The sequence below is a fragment of the Balaenoptera physalus genome (assembly GCF_965194825.1).
Source record: "Balaenoptera physalus genome assembly, chromosome: 19".
Taxonomy (NCBI): Eukaryota; Metazoa; Chordata; class Mammalia; order Artiodactyla; family Balaenopteridae; genus Balaenoptera; species Balaenoptera physalus.
In genome coordinates, this window is record NC_138900.1 from 62,899,942 (window position 1) to 62,921,748 (window position 21,807).

The 21,807-nt window shown below is 43.9% G+C and overlaps 1 protein-coding gene across 2 annotated transcripts in view; it reads left to right on the forward strand.

Annotated features, from left to right (window-relative positions):
• The window catches only part of CDH13 (cadherin 13), a 1,030,526-nt gene that overhangs the window by 672,972 nt on the left and 335,747 nt on the right, over positions 1–21,807 (forward strand). Inside the window, exon 7 of one of the 2 annotated variants that reach the window (XM_082439036.1) lies at positions 3,934–4,166. The exons of the other annotated variant lie outside the window; for it this stretch is intronic. Within the exon in view, the coding sequence (XP_082295162.1) occupies positions 3,934–3,941 (8 nt within the window). The 3' untranslated portion in view covers positions 3,942–4,166. Of the gene's footprint in view, positions 1–3,933; positions 4,167–21,807 lie in introns of those variants that run through there. 2 annotated transcript variants of the gene reach the window in all.

Genomic DNA, 21,807 nt, shown 5'->3' on the forward strand with positions numbered 1-21,807 from the left:
TGTAATGTTTTATTTCTTTGAATAAAATAAAGGCAAAGCAAATATGACAAAATGTTAATAGTTGGCAATTCCAGATGGTGGGTGTACAGATTTTTAGTCTATTGTCCTTTGTGCTTTTCTTTGTTTTCTTAAGATTATCAAAATACAGGACTGGAGAAGGAAGTTAACCCTCACTGGTTACTGATCATCAGCCCATTCTTTCTATTTTTGTCTCCAGTTTTTTTTTAAGGTATAAGATATGACAGATACAGTTGAAGCCTTCCTCTCTACCTACATTATGTAGGTTTAAACTCAGCTGCATGTAACAGAAAACCATCTGAAATAGCAGTGACAACTTTATTTTTCTCACATAAAAGACATCCAGAGGTCGTATAGGGCAGCCTCGAGATGCTATTTGGGACCAGGTTCTGCCATCTAAGCACATGGCTTCCACCCTCAAGACCACTTCAGGGCTCAGGATGGCGGATGGAACTCCAGCCTTTACATCTAGTTTCTGGACCAGCAGCCCCTTCCCTTCCCATACTGTACCTCTGCTTATATCACATTAACCAGAATCAATCACATGATCACATAACTGCAAGGGAAGCAGAGAAATATAATGTTTCACTAGGGGATAGTACCCAAATTTGTGTGTATGTGTGTTTTGTTTTTTTAATTAAGGAAGAAGAGAAAAATGTATATAACTTGTAAGTTCTTCTCCTTCATTTATTTATTTATTTACTTATTTATTTATATTAGTATGGGCTCATGGGATTTCACTTTTATTTATTGGGTTGTTTTGTGTTGCTGTCTATTTTTAATGCTATGCTCAAATTATGCCATGTTTGGCCAGTGGAAGCCACATGTTGGGGCTTTTGATAGTTCATCATTTTTTTTTGACTACTTTATTACTTTCTTAAATAATAAGGTATTCTGGACTCACATTGTACTTTTCCTGTACCAGTGCTGGATTTAACCACTTCACCAAGGAACCCTGGTTTCCTTCAATGGAGAGTAATATTTAGAAATTAAGGACTGGGTGTTTGGTGAGCTTATTACTGCTTGGATGTCATTGCTTCCAGGCCCTCTCAGCAGACAGAGTGAGGATACATATACACTACACACACAACTATATGCATGTGTATATATACATGTATATACACATGCACGTGCATAGACATACATCTATAACTACTACATCTGTCTTTTCATCCATATATAGCATTTTAAAACACAACTTCAAACTAGTATGTCCAGTTCCAATCCAATACCTCAAGGCTTTTTCTAGCCGTCCCACCTTTCCATACTCACCTTCTTCAACAGTGGGAAACCCGACTGGCAATATCCTCAGTGTATTTACTAACTGGCATGATCAAATCACTCAATGTAACTGGTCTCCCAACCATGCCAGCCATCCCTTCTGCCTGCCATATCAGCTCCAGTCCCCCCAGCACCCACATCTCAGGCACCAGCAGGCACTGGTCCCTCCCTTCATCCCATGACGCCATGCATCCATCAGGTCTCCATCAACTCCTCCATGCCAGTGAGGAAAGGGAAAAGGTTAATGAGGTAAATTTATAGACAGATAATGTGGGGTCACTAGGAGGGTTAAGGTAAACTAGAGGTAATCCAAAGAGGCTTCCTGTAGGAGTCAACCCCTTGAACTGTCTCAGGGGGACAAAGAGGCATTAACATGTTAAACACCAAGAAGGTAGGGGAAGAATGTGTATTCTAGGCAGAGAGAACAGCTTAGACAACGGCCTGGGGGAAGAAAGCTTGGTGATACCTGAGAAATGCATGTGGGTCGGTGGAGCTGGAGTGAAGTAAATGGACAGGGGGTGGTGGTGGAGAGAAAGCTGGACAGGTGAGCAGGGCCAGATGGTGAAAAGCCTCATATGTATCAGTTTGGGGTAATGGTGAAAGCTTTCATTTCTCTCTCTTCAGGTACACATTTGGCTTTTAGAGTCTCTAAACACCCTAAAGTGAACCCATCTGTCATTTCCAAAGTTCAGTTTCATCTATAAGATGCAAATCTCATGAGGCAGGGACTCTGTCCTAATTACTACTGTACCTCCAACCTCTAAGAAAGGCCCTGGCACATAGTATTTGCTCAATAAGTATTTGAATCACCAATGTATATTTTTATTTCAAATAGGCTCTTCTGATCCCCATTCAAAACCACACAGTTGGCAAATCTCAGCCAACTCCCAGCTCAGGCAACCCCACTGTCTCTACATTTGCATGGAAAGTGTAATGGGCCATAAAATTGCATTCATTAGCAGAGGCTTATACATATATTTTGCAAACATTTCACCCTATAAAAATATGGGGCCAAACTACAAAATCCTTGAGAGGCAGCAGCTGGAAGTATTAGTTGAAATTAGAGAGGATCATCATTTCCATTAAGCAGTGCCAAATTTTGTAATACAAGTAACATGTTCATGTTAATTCTAAGAAACTGCCTGCCTCATTAGGCAGATAAGGCATTCTATGATTTGGACACAGAATAACCCCAGTGATAAATGAATCTCCTATATTATGATAGCTTCCACATCACAAATCCCTCTTTTTGCAAAGTTGCTACAAGCAAGGTGTCCTGATCACATTTCAGAGGCCCATTTTACTAGTCAGGATAAGCTCAGCTATGCTACTGTAATAAACAAACCTCACAATCTCAGTGTCTTAACAATGTAAAATGAATTCTTCATGATGAAATCTGGGATACGAATAGGGCTACCCTCCTTCTTGTAGTTAACACATCTAGGACATCTCCATGGTCTCCATGGAAGAGGAAGAGGGATGGAGGTGACATGTGGCTTTTTACCTCCCTCAGCTCAGGAAAGAAACATCAATTCTGTTCTCAGTCGAGTGACCTAGTACTAGCCATGTGGCCCCAACCTAACCACAAGGGAGGCTGAAAACACAGGGAAGTGAGTGGACTATTTGGTGAATACTAGCTATCTCTGCCATCCCCGGCATGTCTCACTCTCCGCATTTGGACTGAGAAAAGGAAAGAGAACTGAGACGCCTTTTTATTGACTTCCTTCTATAACCCAGGACCCATCTGAAGGTACTTGGGTAGTTTTCAAGACGCAGTTTATATTAACAGTATAGAGGATGAACTTTGACAGCATGCAGCCCCAGCATCTCCATTTCTAGCTGTAGGTGCTTGGACAATCACTTTAGCTTTCTCAGTCTTAGTTTCCTCATCTGAAAATAGAGTAAACAACAGTACCCACCTTGTAGGGCTTTGAGGATTAACCAGTTGGAAACACGTACATGTTCAGTAAACACGTGCTACTGAAGTGATGCTAGACCCAGAAGCACACGGGCTCCTTCACTATGACAGGAATTAAATAGCCCCAGCCAGTGTGGAGAAGGGCGTACAGCCACAGTCTCTTGACCAAAGCCAGCAGCAGAACCATCCAGACGAACCAGCCTTGGGCCATTGGCCACAGAGGAATGAGATTCTGATGACAGATGTCAGAGGCAGAGATATTTAGAGACACCTGGACACTAACCCTGCTTTCTTCCCGTGCCTCAAGGAGGCTGTGGTAATAACAACTTTCTTAAGTGGAAGAAACTCTATTTCTTGTGTAAGTTCTTCTAGCATGATGCTAAAACTCATGTATAAAAGAAGTGTTGGGTGGCAGTAGGTGGGATTCTCAGTTCCTCCTACCCTTCCTTGGTAGTGTTACCAGCAGATTCTAGAAGCCAATTTAAGCAACAGTGCAATATGGTATCCTTGCTCTGTGTGGCCACTTCACTTCAGGTAAGATTGTGTATTTGTAATTTTATGAGGAATTATACATTTTAGGATTATGTTTGCTATACATAATAGGAAATACAGTTGCTGTGGCTTAAGTAATTTGTGGGTTATTTGGTGGCTGCTCTTCAGCCTCACAATGATGCCGGGGTTGACCTCATTGTAATTCTCTTAATCTTTTCCCTCAGTATTGTAAGATGGCTGCCTCAGCTCCAGCCATCACATCTGTATTTGAGGTAGAAAGAAGGAGAAGGAGTGGTATCTATCCCATCTTTTCCACTGCATCTGAAAAGCCAAAGACTCCCTGAAGCATCATCCTTAGCCCACTGCTACAATAAATTTCTGCCTACATTTCATTGGGCAGAACTATGTCATATAGCCACCCCTGATTGCAAGGGAGGATGGGAAAATTAAATACTTGTTTTCTTACCAATATCGGTGTCTGGAAATGGGTGTTAGGTCAATCCACCCATAGTGTTTGCCCCTCAAACTTATCCAGATTGTTATGTAGGAGGAAGAGGAGGCATAGCATGCATTCCTTGGATCACCTGAAAGTTCTGTGATCAGTTCCCTTTAACCCATAGTTCCTCAACTTGAGGGTTGTGTCTTCTGCAGGAAGAAAGCACGAGATGTTTCTTATTCTCCACTGAGAACTGAATGCCTATGGCAGGTCTTGGCTCCCTTCTGGTTGTTTACTGTTGTCCAGGTCACTGTGATTCTGGAAGGTATTGGTCCTCAGTGGAGCTCAGAATGGATATTAGCTCTTGGATGCATTTTATTGATAGGGGCACAGGAGGGAAATTATGCTGCTGAGGACTGTCACCCTGGCCAGTTAAAAATCCAAAGTAAATGAACTGAACAAACCTCCCCCTTAAATAGTGCTCAGAAATCAAAGAGCTGAAAAAAATGTAAATGGGATTCATTAAGAGCTGCAAAATTAGCTTTCTTATGGTACTTTGATATGTTTTTCTTGCAAATCTCAAGAACTTTAGTTCACAGTGAGTTTCGGACATGGTTGAGACTGTCTGACTTGTGAGTGGGTTTAGTGGACAGTAGGGCCCAAGGAGAGGTTCTCAATATGCCCATCTTATGATGCCCGCTGGCCCCTACCAACCCTTTGACACATTAGCTTTCTGGTTCTTTTATCTGCCTTGGGACAACGTTTACCCAGTGTGTCAAAGTGCTAGCTGGAGTTGAGTTTCTCTGTGCTCATTTTAACACAAAGGAGTTGAACGTTCAGGAATTTCTGCTGTGTTTGGAATTTTGCCGTCAGTGTCAGCAAGAATAATTATTGGTTAACTTTTATCCTGTGGACTCATTGGCGTTTGTTATCAGGACTGGGGATTTGACTCCTACTGTGGGTGAGACCAGCAGTACAGCACTGATGGCCCCAGGCTGGACTTAGCTGGCAGATGTGTTTTGTTTGGCCTGTGCAGTGTTTTGAAAGTAGGAGGTTTCATTTCAGAATCACATTTCTGGCTTCTCTTGAAAAATGGGAAGATTACACGACAGCGGACAAGCGTGTGCGCGCCTCACCGCCAGGCCGGAGCTGAGCAGCAGCTGCCTGTTTGGATCAGGGCAGCCACACCCACACCACGCCCTGCTGCCTCACACTCTGCCTGTGTCACCTGTTCACTCTCTCAGGAGCCCTTAGGAACGCAGAATCTGGGGCTCTGCGGCAGAGCTGCCCATCGGAATCTGCATTTTAACAAGATCCCCTGGGGGGTTCTTGTGCTCAAAAAGTGGGAGAAACTCTGGTCTAAAGCAGAGTTTTTCATCCTTAGCTGGTAATAGGAATCACCAGGACACTTGTGAAAAATCTACCTCCCAGGCTGCACCGCAAAGCCAGTCCCATCCTGCAGGGCAGGGACCTGAGAACCCATACATTTAACAGGTGCCCCAGGTGACTCTATTGCTCAGATGAGTTAGAAGAGCGCTGCTCAAAGAGCTGGTTCTCAAATGTGGATATGCGTCAGAATCACTTCTTATTTGTTAATTTAATAAAACATTTCATTATTACGAAAACATCACGTGAGCATTGTAGAAATTTAGAAAACGCCTTATTTCATGACCTGTTTTTCTAGGCACATATTTGTTTTTTATCCATTTTAACCCAAATGAGATAGTACCATACATGTTATTTTCAAACCTGCTTTTCTCAGTTAACAATCTCCAGTTTCTATAAGAAAAAAAATTTTCATTTTTCCCAGTTTACCCCAAAATATTCTTGACAATTAATTGTTCTGTCTCAACTGAGATCCATTCCAGGACCACACAATGGGTCTGATTGTTGCATCCCTTATGTCTTTTAATCCAGCACATTCTTCCGCCTCCCCCCACCCTTTTTTTCCTCTACAAAATACTGACTCATTAAGGGAAAGTCCCACCTTTTGGACGTCTTATCCCGTCACTTCCTCATAGTATCACTTAGCTTGTTGCTCTGTCCTGGAGTGATTTTTTTTTAATGCATATGGACTCCACTAGGACTTCCTGAATTAAAGTCTTCAGGGAGTAGGGCCTGGCAGTCTGTAGTATTTGTAGTTCCCTCAGATGGCTCTGAGTTTGAGAACTAAGTCATCCTAATCCATTCAGCAGGGAAAGATGACACAGCCCCTAAATCTACCGGGAACGTTGCCTCGTGCATCTGGATTCAGATGGTGTACTGAAATGTGATATATAAGAAAAATATACGTTTTATCATCCAGATGATCATATATATTTGGTCTTTCTCTGAGGTTCCTGGCTCACAGCTCCCCGAACCCTTGGCATGTCCTAAGTGTTGAGAGTGATCAAGATGTCTTTTGTCATATTCATGAGGTGACTTTTGGACAGCCCCTAAAAATGGGAGCTGTTTGACAGCGGAGCTAGCCCTGTGATTAGAGGGTTGGAACTTTCAGTACCACCCTCTGACCTCTGGGGAAGAGAGAGAGGCTGGAGATTGAGTTCAATCGCAATGGCCAATGATTTAACCAATCACGCTCTGTGACGATGCCTCCATAAAAACCCAAAAAGATGGGGTTCAGAGAGCTTTCGAGTCAGGGAACAGGTGGAGGTTTGGGGAGAGTGGCACACTTGGAGCAGGCAAGGAAGGCCACGTCCTTTCACCATACCTTGCACCTTGCCCTCTGCATCTCTTCCATCCTGCTGTTCCTGAGTTACATCCTTTTACAATAAACTGGTGAGCTAGAAAGTAAAGTGTTTCTCTGAGTTCTGTGAGCCTTTCTAACAAATTAACTGAACCCAAGGAGGGGGTCGTGGGAACCTCTGATTTATAGCCTGTTGGTCAGAAGTACAGGTAACAACCTGGGTTTGCAACTGTGGGAAGGAACAGGCTTGTAGACGTGAACTCTCAACCTGTGGAATCTGATGCTGTCTCCGGGTAGACAGTGTCAGAACTGAGTTGAATTCTTGGACTCCCTGCTGGTGTTCAAGAATTGCTTATTGAATGTGTGGCGAACCCTGCCCTGCCCCCCACGCACACACATTGAAATCAGGAGCAGACACCAAGAGAGACACTTTAACATCAAGGTCTGGAGTCTCTCTGTGATGCTTTGACTAATAGGATCCAAGCATGGCTGTTTGTTTATCCTTATTCTGTGAAAAGAAAGTCAACTTTGCTGGAAGGAGCCTCCATCTGAGGCTGTCAGCTAGGACACTTTCTAAGGCCTTATCTATGCTTGTAATTTTCCTAGCAGATTTCACTCTCCCTGAGTTCCTGCTCATGATAACAGGGGATGTGTGACTGAGTAGGGATACAGGAAACCTGGAGCACTCCAAAACATCTTCAGACGCTGGGTTTGAAGCTGAGAAACTCCAGAACACTTGCCACAGCCTAAGTCCCTTCATATGGCTTTAAACAGATATGTTGTGAAGTCTGTGGGCTCAGAGGCACGAGTTCTTTGAGCAGCCTTCTGGTCTCCCAGTAGGCCAGCGGCCAGTGGTCTCAAGTCGAGAATTAAATGTTCTGAGGCCCCGCATATCCCCAAATCTACATACATACCCGGGAGGCAGTAAGTACCACATAAGGCTAAAGCCAGGGTCCTGGTGCAGTGGATTTTATGTCCCATCTCCATGATAAATGTGCTCGTTTTTTCCATGAGAACAGCCACAAAGATTTTTAATTTGCCTAAAGGTAATGTGTGATTTTGAGATGTGATTAGGAATTGTCATTCCCACAGTGAACATTACCAGCAGGAACTGCTAGCAGTCACTTAATAGGACTCCTGGCTCTAAACCCTGTTAAGCCCACCCCCATCTCCCCGACAGCCACACCCAGAGATCAGACTGTCTCCATCGATTCTAATGCTTGGAAAGTTAAGGAAACTGTGTTCCAGGAGCTGGTTCTCAAACTTGGGCGTGCATCGGAATCACCCAGATTGCTTTTTGTCTCTTAATTAAAGGAAAATATTATCATTACAAAAACATTATGTGCATTATAGAAATTTAGAAAAAGATAAGCAAAACTAAGAACATGAAATCACCATAGTCATGCCACCCGGAGATGAGTGCTGTTAACAGCTCAGTGCATGTTTTGTAGACAGTTTTCTAGGCAGGTTTGTATGTGCACGTGTATGGAGCAGCCTCTCCTTTGGAGTTTCTTCTTGGTGGAGGGTTTGATCCATCTCAGTGCAGCTTCCCTCTCAAGGAGCTCACACCACGGGCTCACCCCTCCAGGGTCTGGATGAAGTGTCTGAAAGGCCAGGTTTCCTCTTGCCTCTCTAGAGTGGTACCCACAGGGCACTGGATGATGGTAATCAGCTGTGCAGCCCTGATCACAAGGTCCCATGATCCAAGGGGATCTTCACGCTTTGTGTACTTTCCTCTCCATTTGCTTCCAGTTGGGGCTTCCTCCTCATGTCAGAATTGCACAGCACCTGTCTTAGCTCAGGCTCCTGTAACAAAATACCATAGATTGGGTGGCTTAAGCACAGACATCTATTTCCCGTAGTTCTGCAGGCTGGAAGTCCGAGATCAAAGTGCTGGCAGATCTATATCCAGTTGGCTTCTCTTAAGTGAACAAAGCCAGGGAACACGTGTGCCCTCGAGATGCCGTGGTGACAGGCTGGGTCACACACACCTTCCCTGTCTGGCACCGCGACCCTGAGGCTCTGCGTGCTGCCTGCTGGGATTCTCAGAACACAGGTGTTGCTCCTGTTCCCCTTGTCTGACCAGACCTCTGGTGGAGATGGCTCCTTACAGGGGTCGCTGAAGCAGGAGAGGGGAGCCTCGAACCGGGGAGGTCTGCTCTCACCGCCTGCTCCTGAGCAAGTGCCAGTAAAACCCACTGGAGCCGACCCCGGGCTGAGCAGTGACCTGGCCCTTAGCGAGCTGCATCCGGCTTGCTCTTCTTCTTCGCTTTCAGATTTCCTTCCTGATTCAAACCATGCAGTGGCATCTGCTGGTGGGGCTGAATGTGTGGGTGCAGACCCCCCCTGGGTGGGAGTCACCTCTGCTGCCTCCAACCCCAGGGACACTGAGAGGCTAATAAGCACCTTCTAAGACCTTCTTAACACCCCTCTGTGACACTCATCAAATCTTAACCTGCCTACACACATTTTTTAAAAAATAATAAGCCTCCAGTATAATATAAAGGAAAAAATGATAGAATGTCCAGGTTAATATGTAAATGCTCAGGCACGACCACCCTGGAGACATAACGAAGTTCTCCAAGGCGAGAATCCTTACACGAGATCACCACGAAAGCATCCGCTACAGGCGCAGGTGGACACGGGTCTGTTTCATGTTGGTCACTCACATGACACTTAGAGAGATACCACCATTAAGTGACTTTCCAGAACTGGCAGGCTCTGATCCAAATGAAAACAAGAAGCCCCCCTCTGTAGTCGCAGTGGCTGAGTCCTGAAGAAACGCAGAGTATACGCAGTTGTGCCAAAGTATTTGGGGTTTAAATGTAAAACTGAGTTACAGGTTCCAGAAAACACCCCACACACTTCCAGGACATGCCCCAAGCATATTGTTTCTGTTTTCTTCTTTGAATGACTTCAACAGCCTGAATTCTCCTACTGACCCCACGACCTAATAGCCACTTGGCCCTTTGCAAGTCTCAGTTTCCTCATCTCCAAAATGGGTGCACGGAGGAAGTTCAGCAGTAGTTCCTATCTCAGAGGATACTTAGCACAGTGCTTAATGGGTTAGAAGTATTAAATGAATGCTAGTTATTATTTATAATTTATATTATATATTATTTATGAGTGTCCTTAAAATTGTCATGAGTGAGTAAGTGCTTAAAGGCAATGAGCTAAGATTCTGAATGCTATTTCATGGATTCTAGAGAACTGAATTAGATTCTAGAGCCCCAGTTATCCTTAATGTCTCCCCTGCCAGAGTTCCGAAGCTGGAGCTTTGAAGCTGTTTCTCGAAGAGAGTCACAGCAAGAACATCACAGGAATGTTCACCCTCTCTTAGATGTGTGCTCTGGAGTTGCTTGGCATTTCTCCTTGAATGGCTTCGGGCCCTCACCCAGGACCCCAGCTTCCCCAGACCGAGCCCTAAGTTGAGATATAAAACAAGAAAAGATGCCAAGAATACAGCCTGGTTCAAAGACAGAAGCAGCACACGTAAAATAATAACAATGTAAGAGCTTCTGCAATTACATGCTAAATTATTTGGTGCCATCTTTAAATTATGTAGGAAATAGAAAAAGGAAAATCTCAGAGTAGGCAGGAGAAAGCTTCAAGAGGAGGGAGGCCAGAGCTGGTGGTCAAGGATGGAGGGAATCTGGGTCAGGAGAGGATGGAGGAGGGAGGATGAACAGGTTGAGGGAGCTGGGAGGAGGGAGGCTTGGGCAGCCTGGATGGACGGTGGTGCCCAGACCTGGGCAACAGCCCTTTCAAGATCCAGAGAAAATTCCAACTAGAAAAAATACATATATAGTGTATAAGGCAAAATCAGAGCGTCACAGATGTCCTGACAGCATGTCCCCAGGGATACACCTGGTGTTATTCCCTGAGACCGTGTCACCCAGAGCTGGTGCTAAGCTGATGGCAAGTGGTGCCCGTGGAAATGCTACCTCTGGGTGGGCAGGAGCCTTTGGCTCTGCACTGGCTCTGTAGTCTGGGAAAGGAAGTGTTCTCATGAGAATACTATTTTTACCTTTGGGAGGGGCTGTGGGAACACGCAGTTACTGCTGGGGGACCTTTCCGAGCACACATGCTTGTTTACGATGATGGATGACGGGCTAAGGACTGAGCCGAATCGATTCCTTTTCTGGAGGTGGCATGAGAACCCCGCCTGGAATTTCTGTTACAATCCGCTGCCAGAGCCAGTGACTCAGAGACAAAGTTCATGTTTACTGGAATGTCGCGCCCACTAGGAACCGGGGTGGCTACTAGGCTGGTGCTCCCTGGCCCAAGTCTTGTGTGGAGGAGGCGCAAGCATGTATGTGACAGCAGTGGTATCTCACGGGTGTCCAGGAGCCAGGCTAAACATATGCATTCACCCATTCATTCATTCATTCTACAGATACTTGTTAATGCCAGGCTTCTGGCCTCACGGAGTGTACGTCTCCCTCTGGTGGAGGGAAACAATAAACAACGTGAATAACAATTATGTAGAGTATTAGGTAATGAGAGCTCGAGAGAAAAATCAGCACAAAAAGGGACGCGCAGGACTGGGGTAAGGGTACAATGGGACATTTTCAGTAGAGTGGTCAGGGAAGGCTTATCTGAGAAAGTAACATTTGAGCACAGCCTGAAAGAGGTGAGTCACATCCGTAACTGGAGGAAGAGCATTCCAGACAGGAAATAGATTGTGCAAAGGTCCTGAGGCAGGGACATGCCTGGCTTGTTGGAGGGACTGTAAGAAGGCAATGTGGATGGAGTGCAGTGAGAAGGGAGAGAGAAGCAGGAGGTGACTTTGGGAGAAGCCAGAGGAGCAGATCCTATCCATCCATGTAGGCATTGTAAGGAGCCTAGCTTATACTCACAAGGAAAGGCAAGACATGGCCTGACCTTCATTTTATAGGACCTTCTTGACGTCTGGAAAAGAGACTGAAGTGGAGGAAAATCTAAGCAAGGCACCAGTGAGGAGGCTACTTCACTCATACCAGCGAATCGGGCCAGGGTGGGAGCCATGGTGGTGACGAGTGATGGGCGGGTTCCACACGCATTTGGAAAGGAAGGCAGAGCTGCCAGATCTGCTGATGAACTGTATGTGGGCCATGAGAGAAAGAGAAAGGCCAAGGAACATCTAATGCTCATGACCCCCAGCAACCGCCTAGAGACCCAAGTTCTCCAAGGCGGTTCGGTTGCCAGTGGTTACCCGCCCCCTCCAGCAGTGATATCTGGAAGGTGTAATGGCCCGAAGTTCCTGCCTTTCAAAGTGGCTTCCCCTGCCAGCAGCAACAGCTGTACAAAGTTTGATCTCCTGGAGGCTTAGGGTGTGGGTGTGATGGTTTATTCTTCCAGAAGACCCTCTGCCCAGCTCTCCCACATTGAAGGGTGGGGTAGAGGGTCCTCACAGAGCTTCCCTTCAACCCCATCACTGTTCAAAGGTGATAGAATATAGACCTATGTCAGTAGTGCTAGCAGGCTGCAGGTGTTGGTGCCGTAAGGTAGGTATCGTGTAGTCATTAAAAGCTGAGGCCAGCTGGAATCTGAATTCTAAATAGTTTCCACATGGAAAACTAACAATTAAGTAATAGATTAATAATTAATTAATTCAGGTGAATTTATGTCACCCTTTTGGGTGTTTGTTTGTTTTGTTTGTTTTGGCTGTGCCGCGTGGCTTGTGGGATCTTAGTTCCCCGACCAGGGATCAAACCTGGGCCCTCGGCAGTGAGAGCACGGAGTCCTAACCACTGGACAGACAGGGAATTCCCTATGTCACCCTTTTGAATATCAGTTTCCTGATCTGTAAAATGGGGTAATCCATTCCCTGACTCATTGGACCATTGAGAGAAGGATAAAACACTGAGCACAGTGCCTGGAACTGTGCCAATGACCAGTTATGGAGTAAGTGAACTGATGGTCTTCATCTGTCACATGTCAGCTAAGTCCCTCCTGTCATTTCCAAGAGATGTGGAAGGAGCCCAAGTCCCTCCTTCCTCTGCTGTTTTGCTGGTCTCCTCCCTTCAAACCTTTCTCCCCTGTGTCAGGTCATAATGATTTTATTTTGAGTCACAGCAGGACTTTTTACTGAGTGTCTATGAAGAGTCAAGCTCTGTGTTAGGGGCTTTAAGTGAACTCTGTCTCATCCTCACCTACCAGCAAAGTGAGAGGCATGCTAGCCATGCACAGGGAGGTTCTTGAGATTAATGGCTTTTCTAAGGTTAGTTAGCAAAAAGCAAGTGAGGAGGGAGAATCAGATTTAAACCCTGGGACTGCAAGGGTATGAGGTCACACTGTGAATGGTGGTGGTGGTGGTGGTGGTGATGATGATGATGATGATGATGGAGAAGATGAAGATGATGAGGAGAAGAGGACGGTGGAGGAGGAGAGGAAAAAGAAGAGATAATATGTTACATATTCTGCCAGGCTTTGTTATTAGAATGGTCTGTGTTTTAACTATTTAATCCTCATAGCGACCTTTTAAGGTAGCCCCTATTATTTCCTCACATAACAGCGAGGAAACTGTGGCTCTGTGAGGTTAAGTCACTTGCCCAGTGTCACACAGCCACTGAGTGGAGATGCAGGGCTCGGGATCCAAGCAGCCTGGTGTCTGAAGCCTGTAGCCTTGATGCTGTGCCGTGGTGCCAGCCTCAGGCTGCCATCTGTCCATAATCTCCTGATCTTATCCCCTAGCACGTCCCTCCACAGTCATGGGCACCCCCTCCTTCTTCTCGGGGCGTACCTCTCCCAGTAGGTTGTGTGTCCCCAAAGGACTTTGGGGGTCACAGTGGCACATGTGTCACTTTGATTAAGAAGACATACAGCTGGTGAGAGCCAGCCCCACCTCTTTCACACTGAATTTAAGCCAGTCAAGAAGCTCAGCCCTTCAGTCAAAAGCAGGGTCATTTCTCAACAGCAGATGTGTGTTCCTGCTCAGGCTGTGATGTATCTCGATTTCTCTCAGGGTACCCTCAGATGCCCGAATTTAAAAACACACTAGAAAGTGTATCCACAGGTGAACGTTCTTCTGCTCTGATGTGACTTTTAGAAAGTCTAGCTGTTCTTGATATGCAAACTAATCTGTAAGGAGCGTGTGCGTGGGCGAGAAGCAGGATGCATTATTCATTGGGAAACTGCATCTTGTATTTTAGAAATGAGAGCATGCCAGTGTTGATTTAATGCCACCCCAGTGCTTAGGAGGAGTTTGGCTAAAGATACACTTGTAGCCTGAAGAGTTTCTTATTTGGTAAGTTATGAGGGGTGTTTCGAAGACATTATGCCCCTGTGAAGCTGGAGATGGAATTGTTTATCTTTGTATCTACTCGTCCTGTTTCTCCAGTGAGCTGGCAGAACTCTTGATGGTAAGAATCAAATCTTATACCTGCTTATAACTGCAGTGCCTGGCACATTGCTCTGTCCCTATTCAGAGCAAAAGAAATCTTTGTTGTAAATGAGAAGAACCCCAAGAGAGAAAGCCTTCCAGAGCTGACCTGGAGTAGTTCACTGACCTGCTGAGACTCAGTTTTACTCCAGATGCTCAATGTCCATACTTGGTCTAGTTGAACATATCTAGAAAGGCCTCTGCTGTCCTGTAGGAAAATAATGTCCACATTTCTAGCCAGTCATAAATAGAGCCATATATTCAATTACTCAGCGATTCTCAACCTTGACTGGTGGTTCTCAACCTTGAGCATACATCACAGTCACCAGGAGGGCTTGCTGAAATACTGATTGCAGGGCCCACTACCTGGGCTTCTTACTCCCTAGGTATTAATTTCTTAGGACTGCTGTAACAAATCACCACCAATTCGATGGTTTAAAACAACAGAAATGTATTCCCTAACAGTTCTGAAAGCCAGAAGTCCAAAATCAAGGTGTTGGCAGGGCCACACTCCCTCCAGAGGGTCTAGCGGAGGATCCTTCCTGCCTCTTTCAGCCTTTGGTGTCTCCAGGGCATCCTTGGCTCGTGGCTGCCTTACTTAAATCTCTGCCTTCATCTTCACATAGACTTCTCGCTCTGTCTCAAATCTCCCTCTGCTTTTCTCTTATAAGGACATTTGCCATTGAATTTAGGGTCTACCTTGATAATCCAGGATCTCTTCTTGAGATCCTTAACTTGATTAAATCTGCAGAGACCCATTTTTAAAATAAGGTCGCATTCACAGATTCCAGGGATTAGGACCTGACATAGCTTTTAGGGAGCCACCATTCAGCCCACTACACCAGGCCTGGAATGAGTCTTGAAAAGTTGCATTTTTTGCATTTCTAACACGTTCATAATTGATGCCGTAAGTAGCTCAGAGGTTGGAATATGAGGGCTGGGCCGAAGAGAGAGAAATAACAATGCCTTCTTTGAAATAGCACCTTTTCTTTAGAGTTCTTAAAGTAGATTTTATCTCATGGGATTGATTTATGGTATCCATTAAGCAAGATGCATAGCTCTACCACTAGAATTAATTTTTAAGTTGCTAACCCTTAATTATTTGTAGAAGATAGGACAAAAAATGTTGGAAGCAATTTGGAAATGGTCTTTATATTCAGTCTATAATGGATGCTATTTACAACAGTGGGTTTTCATATTCTCATATAAATGATGCTGCTAACAGTCAAAGCCATAGACTGTTCAAGTGCTTTGTATCCGAAAAAGGATATGAGGACCATCAGACTATAAATTGTGATTTTTTCATTGCTGTGGCATGTTTCAGTAAAATGGTGTTTGTGAAGAAAGAACACTTAATTCTGGATTCAGGTCCTGAGTGTGCTCCCTTTTTGTCTATGAAAAGTTGGGTCTTTGTTTTCTTGTCTAAACAGTGCGGGCGATAATATTTTGTCCTAATAATTAGCGGGCTTATTATGATGATCAGTTAAAAGCACTTTGTAAATTGTCAAGTGTTTTGAAATATGTTATCTCCATAATGATGAGGTGGAGAATAAATATAAAGTGAAGTTAATTCTTGTAAATCTCTGTACTAAAGATAGTTCTTAAGAAGAACTCTAGTCCAAAATATGTTAATTTGGCTTCTCCCATGTATTGCCTTTTTCAAAGATGACCACAATATTTACTATCTCACGTGGTCTTCTTCAATGTGACCTTGACATTCCTTTCATTGAGTTATGGGGACTTTATCATATCCTCTTGGATCCAAGTGGACTAGGGACTCAACTTGTGACCAATAAAATGCAGAAGTGACTTCTGAAGCAGGGTCATAAAAGGCCATGCAGCTTTCCCTTTGTTCCCTGGGAATCTTACTTTTAGAGTCCTACCACGCTGAGGCCACCATGCTGTGAGGAAGCCCAAACTAGTGCACACGGAGGGACTACATGGAGGGACCCTGAGACTACATGAAGAGAGCAAGAGAGAGGTGCCTGGCCAGCCAGCCTTCACCCCACTACCGCAGCTACATCCATCCGCTGACTGCAACCAAGGCCCCAAGCGACAACCCCAGGACCAGTCCAGCTGAGCCCTCCCTGGATTCCTGAGCCACAGAAGCCCTAGGAGATAATACAAGCATTGTGATTGTCTTGAGCCTCCAAGCTGTAGGACAGTTTATCACACAACAGATAACGAGAGCGTCCCATATAAGTCAATGTAGCCAATGGTCTGATGGTCAGTTATGAGTTGAAAAGACCATTAACACGGTAGTTAATCAAATGTGCTATCCCTTCTAGCCCTACACACCCCCACAGACAGCCCTTCTGCTACTTACTTATCTTTTCAATTTCAAATATACCTTCTAGTAACAGCCTAGATGAGATTCCCTTTTATGCTAACAAGCAAGCACAATCCTTTTAGGGCTGGGAAGCCCTAAAGTCGGGCTTCCCAGCCCTACTTTAAATTCGTATTAAAGCTTTTATTTGAGTGCAATTAATTAGTGTTATGTCTCTTCCACAAGACTCTGGATTCCAGGATGTCAGGGATTCTGTTGGTTTTTCCTCGCCTTTCTATCCTCTGTACCTAGCATAATGCCTGACACCTACTAGGCATTCAAATAAATAGCCATTGTTTAAGAATGAACAGACAATGAGGATTGTACCCAACTCATTTAAAAATGTTCTCAAGTTTATATAAAGGACATACGTAGGATATCAATATGAACAGATGCCAAGAAAAATGTATGATGCAATATAGCACCTTATTAATTTCCTATAATTGTGTGGTGCCTAAAGGTAGCATCTGTTTTCTCAACTGCTCCCTTATAATGCCTGCCTTAAGATCCTGCAAGAAAGCAGAAGGGAAGGAACATCCTCAGGCCTGGAGAATTCAGAAGGGTTTCTTTGGAAAGGATTTAACAAATATCTGAGAAAAGTTAGAGGGCATCTTGGGACTCCTTGATGGCCACAAAAGGAATGACTTTTTAAAAAAAAATCGATCCAGGAATGTCTGCCTGTCTGCCCTTTTTCTTCTCACTGTAAATTTCCTCACAGTGAACACAGATGTTGGAGAGGGATTGTTTGGTTTTCTGACATACAGATGCAGGGAGTTTGTCTGCTTTCTTAGTCAGGCTTCTCATCTCTTGAACTATAGCTCGTGAGCCGGGAGGGATACCAGATGGCCCAACTCCAGGGCACCAGTTATGTAAATTCTGTGAATGGTGACCCCCCCCCCACCCCCGGGAGGACAGTTGCCATGTGAATGGAGCCTCCTGAACTAATGCCACTTGGCAACCTGGTTCTTCCCCACTGCTTCTAAGATGTGCAAACCATCCCATACCTGTGTGTTATCCATCTTTGATTCTTTACCACAGTGAGGCTCTAAATAGGTCCCTGAAAACATAGACTTAAATATAGGTAAATACAAGATGGTGACTTGAATCAGGTGTGAATTGAGTCCCATTAATCCTTAATCTTTCCATTTGGCCCACAAGTTGTCCATGTTGCCTTGCACGACTGGTAGCCGTCACTTGAGATCCACTCAAGACTACTGAGATTGTTTTAGATGTTGGCGCTGTAAGCCAGTCTGTTAGTAGCATTCCTAGGACTAAGGATGGTAGTAACCACTAGCATTTCCTGAGTACATCGATTACACTAAATTCTTTACACACATGACCTCATTAAATCCTCACAACCACCCCATATAATATATATACTAGTAATATTCCCATTTTAGAGATTAAAAACAAACAAAGGCACAGAGAGATTCAGAAATTTTACTAGTCACACGGCTATTAAGTAGCAGAGCTAGAGTTTGAACCCAGCCTGACTCCAGAGCTCAAGGTCTTGAGGACTCCTGGCACTCCAGTGGCCATCCAAGGAATGACTTTTTAAAAAAATAAGAGAGAGATATCCCAGAATGTGGATGTTGCTATCTTTTTTTTTTCTTCTTCTTCTTACGTATTGCCTCATAGCATACACAGGTGTTCAAGATCAAATTCTTGGTTTTCTGCCATCCAGAAGGTTACTTTGAACTTTGATACTATAAACTAGCCTATCATCATCATCATCATTATTATTATTATTATTAATTCAGAACTGTCTGGCTCCCAGAGTGCATCCTATTGACCATGCGCTCTACCACGTCCGTCAACTTTGTGTCTTATACAAGCTCATCCTCACCAATTATTGAAAAGTTGTAGAACAGGACAGAGAACAGTAACCCACCCTCAGAAGAGCTCCCACTGGCATGTCATTGCACCAGGGGGACGTGATTATCTAGGCCACCTTAAATCCACCAGGTTTTATTAGCCAAATCACAGGTATCAATCCACAGAAATACTACAGACCATTTCCTTTTGCTGAAACTAAAATACACCTAACCCAGTAATTCTCTCCAGAAAGGATGGCCAGTTTAGCATGATTTGTATATAGTAAACTCAGGTTAGCTCCTGTACCTCGTTTTGCTCATTTACAAAATAGAGATAATAACTATCTTGTAGATCAGTACCATTTAGATGCTATGATGCAGGTCAAGCACAGCATTGTGCCTGACACATAAAAGCTAGCAAGAAGTCAAAAGTTACATCTATCATTGTCATTATTAATAAGCAATTTGGGTCTTAGTCTTCTTTGAATTAAATTATATTACCTAATTTAAGTAATGAGACTACATTTTCTTTTCTACCTCATTCTCTTTAAACTTAGATATAGTATGTCCCTTTTCTCCTTGTTGGTGTGTCCGAATTTTTAAATTGAATTTGGATCCTAATTTTTTAATCTCATCGATAACCAGTTACAATCTGCCCCTCTGGAGGACGCCCCGTCTTAAGCATGTCTGAGCTCCTTTTGCCACCCTGATTTATAGTGTGATATTTAGCACCCTCAGCTGCTTCTAAAACCCAAAGGACAAATTGGTTACCTAGCAACCACATAAATGCAATTGCTAACGGTACAGTTTAGCCCTATTTTGTTATAATGAAATAATGTCTTACAAGAATGAAAAGCTGAGGTGTGCTCTATGAAGTCAGTGCTTTGGAGAAAAAATGCTTCTTCAAGACAGAATAGCAAAGCAGGAACTGTTCTGGTCATCCCCTGGTTTTCAGTGACTCATCGTTTTCTAGAATGGAGGTCCCACCTGGGAGTCCTCAGGCTGGGAGAAGACAGCAGCCACATTTGGTTTGTCCAGCAATCTTTAAACGCTTTGTAACTTTGGATACTTTGGGGTGGAGTGGGGCGTCCACAACCAACAGTATCATTCCCAGGCCACCTCACACAGGCCTGCCTGACCTCCGAAGGCATCTGACTTTGAACCCCTTGGTGAAGAGCATCATAGTGTTCCTTTCTTCTCCCAAAATGAAATCCATAGATAACATTACTACCAACACACATAGTTTGGAAACAATTCTCAATACTATGCCATGATTTTAATACAGTTATAAAGGAATAATAAAAGGAAAGTAATTTACAATAAAATAATATATTTTTTAAATGTAAATGTTCAGGCATGACTCTAATGGAAGATAAAAATGACATAGTCAAATATTTGCACCTATTTATAGTGAATCAGCTTGGATTTAGGAGAAGTAAGATGTCTCAGAAACCATTTTGTAGAAGAGATCCTGGAAAGGGAAAAGCAGAGGTACACATGAACATGAGGATGAAACAGTGCAGATTAAAATCACACAAAAGACCTTCTGTTTGTATGCAGTAGGTTCTCTACTCAGAGAATTATGTAGAAGATTTTCACCTACATGAGTGCTGGATGGTACCCTGAGAGTAAAGTTCAAAATGGGATAATTCTTTATTTTATTTTATTTTTTTAATAGATTTATTTATTTATTTATTTTTGGCTGCGTTGGGTCTTCGTTGCTGTGCGCCGGCTTTCTCTAGTTGCAGCGAGCAGGGGCTACTCTTTGTTGCGGTGCGCGGGCTTCTCATTGCGGTGGCTTCTCTTGTTGCGGAGCACGGGCTCTAGGCGCGCGGGCTTCAGTAGTTGTGGTGTGTGGGCTCAGTAGTTGTGGCTCATGGGCTCTAGAGCACAGGCTAAGTAGTTGTGGCACATGGGCTTAGTTGCTCCGCGGCATGTGGGATCTTCCCGGACCAGGGCTCGAACACGTGTCTCCTGCATTGGCAGGTGGATTCTTAACCACTGCGCCACCAGGGAAGCCCGATAATTCTTTATTGAGGGGACTGTCCTTCAAATTTTAGAACTTTTGGCATCTCTGGTTCTGCTACTGAAATCCAATTGATTCTTCCACCGATGGTAGCAACCAAAAACCACCCTAAAAACTTCCAAAATTCCCATCTTGGATTTCAGTACTGGATTATTCTACCTGCCTGATCTTATTTCTTACTTCCCCCCAAACACTAAACACTCATTCATTTGTAATCCATAGACTATGTGATCCATGTGAATTGCTTATTAACACAGAGTCTGGGCCAGATGAAGAGCTTGGTAAAGGTTGTATTATTGCTCTACTGAATGCATCATTCAGTACTTTCTTTTTGTATAGCACTGTAAGACGTGGGCATGATAAAATTTCATATATACATATATATATATATATATATATATTTATGTAGTATTTTACACATACACGTCAAATATTTCACAGGAGTAGATAGTGAAAAGTCTTGTGCCAAAATCCTCCTCAGTTCCCCTCCCCAGGGCAGCTACTATGTATAGTGTGTCTTCCCAAAATCTTTGTTCAGAAGGAAACACATATATCCCTTTTGCAGTGTTTTTCCAGTGATGGAAGCCTTCTCCACAGCCAGTTCTGCATCCTGCTTTTCCACCAACTCTTCCTGTTGGGGACTGTGTACGGACCTTCCTCATTCTCTTCAATGGTTACGTGGTAGTTCATTGTATGGATGAACCATAGGTTTTAAAACCATTGGTTAGATTGTTGTTTTTATAATACAGAAATGTCTAAAGCAGAAAACAAAGCAGTCCATACATAACCTCAGGATCCAGAAAAGCAAGGTAACGGTTTTCTTTTAGCAAAAGGAAATAGATGCAGATAGTAAAAAATAAAAGCGGGGTGCAGGTGACAGCACAATATGAAGAGTCAGAATCTCCTTTCCTCTTCTGAAGTCTCAGTCCCTCTCCCTAAAACAAGCATATCAACAGTTAGTGCCATGTGTATTCTTCCAGAAAAAAGAAAGTATAGGGATCTACTGGCTGTGTAGGCTAAATAATGTCCCCCACCCCAACCCCACTGAGATGCATGCATCCCAATCCCAGAAACCTGTGATAATGTTACCTTAGATGGTAAAAGGGACTTTGAAAATGTGATTAAGTTAAGGACCTTGATTTAGAGAGATTATCCTGTTGGTCCCAGTGTAATCCCAAGGCTTCTTATTAAGAGAGATACAGGTGTTCAGAGAGGAGAGAAGATGCTGTGCTGCTGGCCTTAAAAATGGAGGGAGGATAAATGTCCATGGACAGAGGAGTGGATAAAGAAGATGTGGTTTATACATACAGTGGAATACTACTCAGCCAGAAACAAGAAGGAAAGAATGCCATTTGCAGCAACATGGATGGACCCAGAGATTAACATACTAAGTGAAGTCAGACAGAGAAAGATGAGTATCATATGATATCACTTATACCTGGAATCT